This window comes from Alligator sinensis, unplaced genomic scaffold, assembly GCF_000455745.1.
Source record: "Alligator sinensis unplaced genomic scaffold, ASM45574v1 scaffold418_2, whole genome shotgun sequence".
NCBI classification, from domain to species: domain Eukaryota; kingdom Metazoa; phylum Chordata; order Crocodylia; family Alligatoridae; genus Alligator; species Alligator sinensis.
The window spans coordinates 368,039-377,993 of record NW_005842682.1 but is presented as its reverse complement, the minus strand read 5'-3'; the positions used below and the strand labels follow the sequence as shown (position 1 = coordinate 377,993).

The 9,955-nt window shown below is 42.0% G+C and overlaps 1 protein-coding gene across 14 annotated transcripts in view; it reads left to right on the top strand.

Annotated features, from left to right (window-relative positions):
- Positions 1-9,955, top strand: part of DMXL1 (Dmx like 1) — a 116,712-nt gene that overhangs the window by 17,428 nt on the left and 89,329 nt on the right. For all 14 annotated transcript variants that reach the window (XM_025215890.1, XM_014524852.2, XM_025215882.1 and 11 more), the window contains exons 5-6: positions 3,615-3,681; positions 6,156-6,331. In XM_025215890.1, coding sequence (XP_025071675.1) covers positions 3,615-3,681; positions 6,156-6,331 — 243 coding nt within the window. The remainder of the gene's footprint in view (positions 1-3,614; positions 3,682-6,155; positions 6,332-9,955) is intronic.

The following is a 9,955-nucleotide window of genomic DNA, read 5'->3' as shown; positions in this document are numbered from 1 at the left end:
CTGGACCTTTTCAGCCTCCGCAAGAGAAGGTTGAGAGGCGACCTTGTGGCTGCCTATAAGTTCATCATGGGGGCACAGAAGGGAATTGGTGAGGTTTTATTCACCAAGGTGCCCCCGGGGGTTACAAGAAATAATGGCCACAAGCTAGCAGAGAGCAGATTTAGACTGGACATTAGGAAGAACTTCTTCACAGTTCGAGTGGCCAAGGTCTGGAACGGGCTCCCAAGGGAGGTGGTGATCTCCCCTACCCTGGGGGTCTTCAAGAGGAGGTTAGATAGGCATCTAGCTTGGGTTAGCTAGACCCAGCACCCTTTCCTGCCTATGCAGGGGGTCAGACTCGATGATCTATTGAGGTCCCTTCCGACCCTAACATCTATGAATCTATGAACTGGGCTTATTTAGTCAAGAGAAGAGGAGGCTGAGGGGCAATTTAATAGCAACCTTCAACTACCTGAAGCAGGGTTTGGAAGAGGATGGAGTTAGACTGTTCACAGTAGTGGCAGATGACAGAACAAGGAGCAATGGTCTCAAGTTGCAGCAAGGGAAGTTTAGGTTAGATATTAGGAAGAATTTTCTCACTAGGAGGGTAGTAAAACACTGGAACAGGTTACCCAGAGAGGTGGTTGAATCTCCATCTTTAGAATTTAAGACCCAGCTAGTTAAAGCTTTGGCTGGGATGATCTAGTTGGGGCTGGTCCTGCTTTGAGCAGGGGGTTGGACTAGATGACCTCCTGAGGTCCCTTCTAGCCCTAATTTTCTATGATTCTATTAGCTGGCATATTCTTATTTTGAAACTGACTTCTTGTAATTAAAGGAAGAGATTAAGTCCACTTTGTCTCCCCATCCTGGCCACTTTATAAATAAAATTGTTATATAATTGTCCATATGGATTCCCTTCCTTTTGCAGGCGTCATGGGTGACTGGTGCCCCCCAAGTCTGGGGGGTAGGGGGGCACCAGATTGCTGATTGGGGGGTGGGGGGAGGGCGCAGAATCCCCCCGCAGCCAATCACCAAGCCCAGAACCACCAGCGGCGAAATCGGAAGTCCACTTCCACTGGCACTTTCAGTTTCACGGCTGGCACTTCCAGGGGGCACAGCCAATCTCAGGGGTACATGTGCTGAGTCGCCAATGGCACGTGTGCAGCAGATTGGGTTCTTTTAGTTATCATTATCTGTTGACGGGTGAGTCATGGCCCCAAATGTCTTTACAGTCTCCCATACAAGGATTTAAAAGGCCCTACTGTTCTCAGTTTCTTCTTAGCAAATGTGACAGGGAGAGAACGTCTGCATTGTCTGCTTGTTTCGCTGAACAGCAAACTTTAGCATTAGTGTAATTTAATTTTATTAAGTTAACCTTTTAGGGTATTGGCATTAAAAAACCTTGGAAAGTCCTACATTTAATACTCTGTCATTGTTGACTCTCTCTCCTTTGGGAGAAGGGGACAGCATTTGATACTCCGTTTCTTTTCTAAGCAAATTCATTGTTAGCAGCATACCACAGTTGTTCATCATAGTATATCTTTATGCCAAAAGAGAGAGGTCTTAGAAGTTGGCTTACTACTTTCAGTTCCTCTAATTTAATACCTGGCAATATAGACTGGCCTACCCAGGTCAGCTTGTACAACCTCGGATTTGGAAAGACAGGAGGATGAAAGTGTTGAAAAGCATTGTAGCCATGAATACAGCAAATTGTCTACATTTTTTTTATCTCCCCTAATGAGGCAGCAAGTCCCCAAGCATCCTCTTCTTTTAACTTCACATTGTTTTAAGACCTACATGTATATATATGAAGTGTCAAGTGAATATTTACCAGTCAAAACACCATCTATTGTTGTTCCTTACCCCTAATCCCTACCCCATTTATGAAACCTTTGTCTGAGCCTCTAAACTGGATTTTCTCAAACCTTTTCTTATTGCCTTCCTCCTTCCAGATTTACCAGCTGCTCTCATACCCCTACCAGCATATGTTTTATATTTTAACTCCTTAAATGCCAATTATTATCATAATGAAAATTAAATCCACCTGCAGTCCCCCCAGAGATGTCTTGTGTACCCCCGGGATAAACGTACCATAGTTTGGGAACCCCTGCTCTAAACGCATGTTTGCTACTTTACTTGGTTTAAAAAATGCCATTTTTTATGGCTACTTTGTCTAGAAGAGCAAGTGAACTGCAACCTTTGTCTGATCTGTTCCTTGTTTTTCAAAGACAGTTCTTTGCCCACCCTAAGTAGCCAAGATAGCTATTTGATTTCCCTCCCATGGTATGGACAAACACACTTTTTTTTTTTTTTTTTTTTTATCTGCGTTAAAGCAGGAAGGAATGCTACTGCTCTGGTGTTCACCAGCTGTTACAAACTAAGTTTCTGTGTAGTTACATAGTGATATAAGTTATCTACATCTTCCAAACTTTGACCTGAATAAAATAGGGTTAAAGTTGGAGCAGTTTTGCTACACATATATCACTATAGCTGTATAACTGCCTACCATGGTGCCGTTAGAGTAGTGCTTCCCGAACTTTTCTTCAGCATGACCCCATTTCTTCAGCATGGCCCCTCACTCTCAACCCACAGCCCCACATCCCTGCAACTCCAGCTGCTGATGGTGTGACCCCATTTGGGGTCGTGACCCACAGTTCAAGATCCACTGCCTTAGGGGTTATAGACGGGCACAATTGTATTGATTTATAACAATCAATAACTGGTGAAACCATCTAAGGGGCATGACAGGTTTCCAAGGATCACTAAGATTCATTCTTTCATACTCCATGTCAACAGTTGTGTTCCTTTACTGATTCGCATCTAGTTGCTGTTTTTTGTCAGCAGCTTTTTCAAACTAAGGCTTTTAAGTCCTTGAGTAAATTATTTATAAAAAATGGATTAAAAAGGGGTCCAAAGGTTTATAATCTTTCAAACTCTTCTGTCTGAACAGAAGTAGAAGTTTTTCAAGTTCTTATTATCTCCCTAGGCCTATTGATTGCTTTGCTCCCTGTAATTTGCATGCAGATTTTGCATTCACCTTTGCCTATAACTGGCAGAAACTCTTCTTACTTTATTTTCTCATCTAATACACACTGCAGTTTCCAGCGGCTGTCTTTGTGACAAGGTGCATGTTGTATGTGGGCAAATATAGTATTTAGAACTTTAAGTAGCCCCATCTGTTCCTTTCATGCATTTCTAAAGGGAACTTGTTGTTTAGGAATAAAAGGCAGGAAGTATAGGAAATTGCCTCTTACTCTGTATCAGATGAGTTGGAGGACGATGCGAGTTGAACTTGAAATGTCTCTGAGATCAGGAAAGAATATTTCTGTGTGAAGCATTTGACAGTTGCATCATCTTGTTTTTTGCAGGTATCTGCTGTCTCTTTCAGCCCATTTTTTACATCCTTGCTAACGAGAGTTTGCCTTCCCTTATTTTTGTTATTGCTTGAGTCACATGTTTCATACACTGCAATTGGTTTCTAAGTCTAAAAATGTAGAAAGTTTTCTTGCAACTAAAAAGAAAAATAACTATATATGTAGTTAATGTTTAGGAAAAAATATTTTAAATTTTAAACTTTATTTTTGATTGTTAAGCAGTTGTGTGACCTTTAATATGTTTAAATTTATTTTTTATAGAACCGCTTCCCAAGTTTGTTTAATGAAATTTTCACCAGACGGAGAATTCTTTGCTACTGCAGGAAAGGTAACAAGCTTGGGGGGGGGGGGTTGAAAGAGTTTGCAGAGTTTGACTTTAAAAAATGTCCTGCCTTTTCCTAATGCAAAATGTCAAAAACCTCCTATCCTGTTAAGTGACTGTTTTGAGGACTTGGAAAGATTTTTCAGCAGAATACTAGCCTAAAATATCCATTGCCAACAGATTATGGTTGAGCACCAAAAATAGTGCATTATGAAGTGAAGAGTTTGTACCACAGCAGTAGGCCCATATGAGTGCTTCCTTATTATGAAAATGAAAGAATTTTAAAGCTATGAAGTGCTATATCTAAAGAAGACCACGTATCTTTGAAGAGAAACTGCTATCTGTCAGGGTAACAACAGAACCACATTTTAGGCAATTAATTTTCTCTTTATTTCAGTGCAAGAAAGATATTTAAGTTCAGATTGGCTAAAACTTTGTAGGAGTGTGCTAAGCAGGTATCCACTATTCAGTATTACTTTAAACTAACATGAAAGCTTGCCTAGATTGTCAGTCCTTTTGGGTAGATGCTTATGTAGTTGTGTGGCAACTTAGATCAGTTCTTTTATAGCTGAGCCATTTTCATTATTGAGTTTGCAGAACTGATTTGTATGTGAAGCATTTTTGGAGTATGACATGGGATGGTAAGGTGGTTGTAGCCTATCCTTCCTGTTCCCAACTGTGCCAGCCACAACACTTCTTCCTGCTAAACCTTCTCACTAAGGTCTTACAAGAGATTATAACCTTCAGAAGCAGGGGAGGTATGATCTAGTGGAGTGAGCAGAGAATCAGGGGAAGGAACTCAGGGTGGTGTGGTAGGAGGAGTGGAGAACAGTACTACAAATCCAGGTCTCGGCCTACAGAGCTTACAGCCATTGTTTTAGCAAGGAATTCATTCAGGTGACTAGCACTATTTTTGTTTAAAGAGAGAGATAAAATCTGACAATCTTTTGGTAAATCTTTAGCTGACTTGAAAGCAGACTTTTTATAGATGCATGATGACTGTGAGAGATCAGTGTACAATGAGATATTCAAAATTCAAGAAACGAAGAGGAAGAATTGCAATTAAAGCAACATGAACAAAGTTTAAGTATGGGGGATTTGGCCATATGTTACTAGGTCAATTAGGCAAACAATTTTTTTTTTCCCTTTATCTCTGGTGAAGGTGCCAGATTAAATGATAAAGCAGCAAAGAATGTGCTAGTCAACAAAAATGTTGTATAATACTAGACATGTCCAATGTTGTACAATACTAGACATAATGTATATGTTTCAGTAGCATTTGAATCCTTAATAATTTTTTCATGATAACGTAGAGATGGTATGTGAAAGTTGGCTTAGTTTGTTTAGATCAGTCCATAATGTGGGTGTTTCAACACGCTGCTTAACAGTCTATTTTGGGCTTACTTCTGAGAAACTTTTTATTCGTTGCCTTTTGTTTTATATTCCTGGCATTCAAAATTATTGCCCTTTCAGGGTTTGTTGTTTTTGTGAAGTAGGCTGATGCATTTCAGCATATGAATGGAGGCATTCTTGGCTCTAGATTTCTAATAGTTCTTCAAGACTGATCATTATGGCAGGGAAGATTTTTTTTTTCTTTTATTGGTCATAACATAGTCTTTGAGTTTTTGTTTTTTTATGAATATATCCTATCTTTTGTTTCAGCACATCCTAAATTACTTTGAAAACCAGTAATCCTGTAGGGAGAAGTAATGTCACGTTGGTGCCAATGTCTCGATATGGTCATAATGAAATCACCTGTTAGTTTCTGCTTGAGCAGATTTTTCCTTTGGGATGTTCCCATGATGAATAGGTCCAGTAAGATGGCCACGTACAGGTGGGGAGAGGGTCGTCTGACTAAGCTGTGATGTAGCTCTTGAGACAGGCCTGCAACTAGGCTAATGTGTATTGCCCTGCCCTATGAGCATCTTTGGAAACAGGCTGGGATAATGAAACAGATATTGCTGATACCTCTGTGCATCTATCCATAAATGTTCCTCATGGTCATCTGCCTTATGATCCTTCTATTTACAAAGCAGGATTTAGTTTATGTATCTTAGCAGAATTAACCATAAACCCTGTTTTCTTCAAATGTGGGTCTTTAGGATATTAATGTATCGGCTATCTCTAGCACCTCTTCTAGGAAATCCCATGTTTTTAGGCTGTTCACAGAGAATCGGAATGAGATGGGAATGTGGGGAAAACAAGACTGATTAACAAGAAATCTTAAACCATTTTAGAAAAAAATGTATAATCTAGGAAGATTTGAAGCTTTATCAAGAGAGTTGAATTCACTGGCACCAGGAAAATAATATTTTATATAAGCCCTGTGCTAGAACTGTGTCCTGTGTTATAAGGCTTTCAAATGCATTAGTGGTGTCAGCTAGGTCCTATGGGAAATAGTTTAAGATTTTTAAATTGGAACTTCCATTTGTGGAAAATTGAACAAGTATTAATAAGTTTGTGTTTTCTTTTTCCCTTAGAATGATTGTCTTGTGAAAGTGTGGTATAATACAGATAGTTGGCGATCAGCAGTAACACCTCCAGGTGCTACTCCAGAAAAACAAGCTTCAGAAATTGATTTTTCATTTGTTTATTTGTCCCATCCTCGATCTGTAAATGGATTTTCATGGCGGAAGACAAGCAAGTACATGCCACGGTCAGTAAATTGACTCCTGATACCTGTAAATTGTTGAAAATGGAGTGAAAATTTGTAAAACATTGCAAGGTTTGTACAGTCTTTACCTAAAAAATGGCATTCCCAAGTCTCCTGTGAAGACGGTCTAAATCTACTTTAATTCCCCTCCTACTTCAGCAGTACTATTCTTCTGTGGCTATTCTTTCTACCTGAATTTACCCTAAGCTGTCCTTCATGCTTCACATTTACCTTCTGTCTGTGTTCTTACATGGCACTGCCAGTGTCATAATCATGCACATTCCATGATTAAAAAGAGTTAAAAAAAAATTATATCTCTGCTGGGAGAAGGCTGGCTTGTGATTTTTAAGATGCAAGTATAAATGCAAGAGAGGAAATGTGCTGGGGGGAGGGGCAAAATTAATGTATTCATTTATTATCTTTGAACATGAAACCCATCTTTTTAGCCTGGTTCTTGCAAGAAATTATCCCTACATACGTTGTAACAGACCTGCAAAATGTTATGATTTCTGCAGTTTCATTAGCATAACCCTATATTGTGTTCACCATCCATACGTTTGTTTACAGCACTTCCTCCTTTGATAGTCTTCCAGAATCTGATTGAATCAAAACTCCACTTTGTACGTGCCCTCTTGCTTAAATATGCAAACGCTCTTGTATAACACTCATGTGAAAGATTTACTGATTATTCATCCTCTTCAGTTTCCAGGAAAAAAATAGATTTTTGTTTTTTAAAGACTTAATATATCATGATGACTGGAATTATATCATGGCCTAAATAAAATAATCATTCATACTGAATGTGTTTTCTTCCTCTGTCCTTGTCTACTACTTGGACTCCTCTGAATCCTTTCTGCTTCAGTCAGTTCTCAGCAGTGCAGCTCAAGCAGTTTTACAGGTTTTGCCCTTCTCTGTTGTCTTTACTTAGGCTATGTACAGATGTTCAGTTTTTATGGGGAGAATCACTCTTCTCCTAGTAGAAACCAGAAGTAGACAGACATTTAGCCTTTTTTTTCCTGGAGAAAAAACGGCTGCTTTGGGAGAAAAATAACCCTGAGATAAGCAGGGTTAAGTCACTCCCATGAGAGTTTATCCCAAGAGACACTGAATGCTTTCTCCTGGCTTAACTTTTGGGGACCAGGAGTGAAGCTAGGGAATAGACTCCTGTGGCTTCTTGGTATCACTCTGGTTTTAAGAAGCCTGGTGGTGGGGACTGGAGAGGAGCTATTCCCCCCCACCCACCACCCCTTTTCTGTAGACCAGAAGGGGAGAGGAGGGGAGGAGTAATGCTAGCTGCTTCCCCCTGCTTCTCACCATGGAGTTGCCAGCGTGCAAAGTTTTGCTGCACTCTTGTGGCAAGGTTCTTGGTGGAGAAGCAAGCAGGGGGTTTGCTGCTCTGCTCAGTTCCTTTGTTTGGCTCCCAGTGCCCAAGGAGTGGTGCTATCCCCTTTGGCTTTCCTTTGCTCCCTACTCTGCTGTTCAGCTAAGCAGCAGGGGGGTGGAGGAGCAAGGGGAAACCAGGTGGGGGGAACTGGGTTGGGGGAAACCCCCCAAGCCAGTGCAGCCAGAAGCTAGACTTTTTTAAGTCACCGCATGGGGGAAGCAAGGGGAATCCGGCTGGTGAGGACCTGGGGTCAGAGAGGCCCTCTCTGGGGGAGCAGGGCAAAGCCCTCACTTGCTTCCCACACCAGAATCCCAGAGGTCTGTGTGGAGTGGGCGGGGTGGGTTTTCCTCACTGCTCCATCTGCTCGGGTCCCTGTACTTGGAGCAGAGTAGAGGAAGCAGTTCTGTGATGGGGAGCAGAGAAGCAGCTATTCCAGGCAGGGGGACTTTGCTCCTCTCTCCTCCTAGACTGGTTTGGAAGGGAAAGGGAGAGATGAGGCCCCCAGCTCCTTCCCCAAACCAGGGAAGTGCTTGGCTTGAGAGAGGATTTAGGGGGCTGTGCCTTGCTGCTTCCTTCCCCTCCCAGACCAGTCTGGGAGTGGAGAGGAGAAGACCAGCTATTGCTGCTCCTTGCTTCTTCCCCAAGCCAGGGAAGTGCTTGGCTTGGGGCTTTGCCCCAGTGCTCCCTCCACTCTGCTCCTGGAGGCCAGGAGTGTAGTGGAGGAGGCTGTTACCCCAACACAGTTCCCTAGAGTCTGGACTGGGGTAGGTGTGAAGAGTGTCTCCTTGCTGCTCTACTCCCTCCGCTGACCAGGAGGAATGCAGCAGGCACTGCTCTGTTTGCCTTCCCCAGACCAGGATCACCCCAGTTTGGGGGAGATGGGGAAAACAGGGGAAAGGGAACAACTGCAGACTGATCATGTGTGCTGTTCCCTCTCCTGGAAGGATTTCTGCCAAGGGAAATTTCTGAGCAATTTTCTCCAATAGAAATTAATATCTGTACACAGCTTTAGTCACTATGATGCCAATTACTTCTTTCTGTTACATCTACTAAAGCCTACTTGAATTCCATATTCCATAAACAACCTTGTACTCTATTTCCTGCTGTCCTTTATGTATAGTAAGTGTGTTCAGGCCGTCGCTTGCAAGCTGCATGCAGTGCCTGGAGGTCTTTTAACACCAAATTGATTGGGGGTGTTTGTGCAGATCATTGACTTGGGGTATACACTTCTTGAATGTTTTGTGGTGCTTAACTGTGTCAAGATCTTGATTTGTAGCTAGAAGGGTTAAGTGTGGCCATCTCTGACATATAGAATGCCCTATTTAAAGCCACTACTTCTCATTGTCCTCAAATTCAGTTAGAACTGCTTTGTACTGTGATGCTTTTATCAATTTGTTGTCTATTAATGATAACAATGGGTGGTAGTCAATGGCATTTTGATTTATATATACTATGTAAACTATTTCTCAATAATAAGATATTTACAACTTGACTTGGATCCGAAGTTACAAAACTAGCTATATAACTATATGTTCCTGTGTCGTCTTTCAACGTTGTTCAAATTTCTTAGCTTTTGTTACATTTCCTTATAGCGCACTGTTTTTAAAACATGGGTGTCAAAGATTTGGCCTGTGGTCTGGATTTGGCCCACGGAGCCCCATCATCTGGCCCCTGGGTCTCAGAGTTGACTCGTGTATAGTGCCCACCTTGGCCTGTCGAGGACTGGCACTTTCCCAGCCAGTCTGGGACCCATGCTGCACTGTGGGTGGTGTCTTCTCTGGCCTGGGACCTACACTACATGCAGCCCACAACCTGTCTGGTCTGCTACTGCACTGCACATGGTGCCCACACTAACTGGTCTAGGACCCACACTGTATGCAGTACCTGCCTCAGCTGATCTAGGTGGAGTGGGATCTGGCATGCTGTGCTGGATCTGGCATGCTGGGTGAGAGGGAAGAGTATGGTGGGATCAATGGGCTTAGTGCAACCCATGGGGGGGCAACCCACACCATGTATCTGGCCTATGGACCTACCTCTCACCACTCCTCTAGCCAGGGTCCAGACTCTGACACTCCTATTTTAAGAGAAATCATAAGCTTCTCTGAATAGTGAATTTGATCTACACAAGTTTTTACTTAGTCTAACACTATATAATGGATCTTCTGGGATAGCTTGATACTGTTATAATACAAATAATACTTGGAGGAATAGAAATAGCATAGGAACAACATTTTTGAATTGTA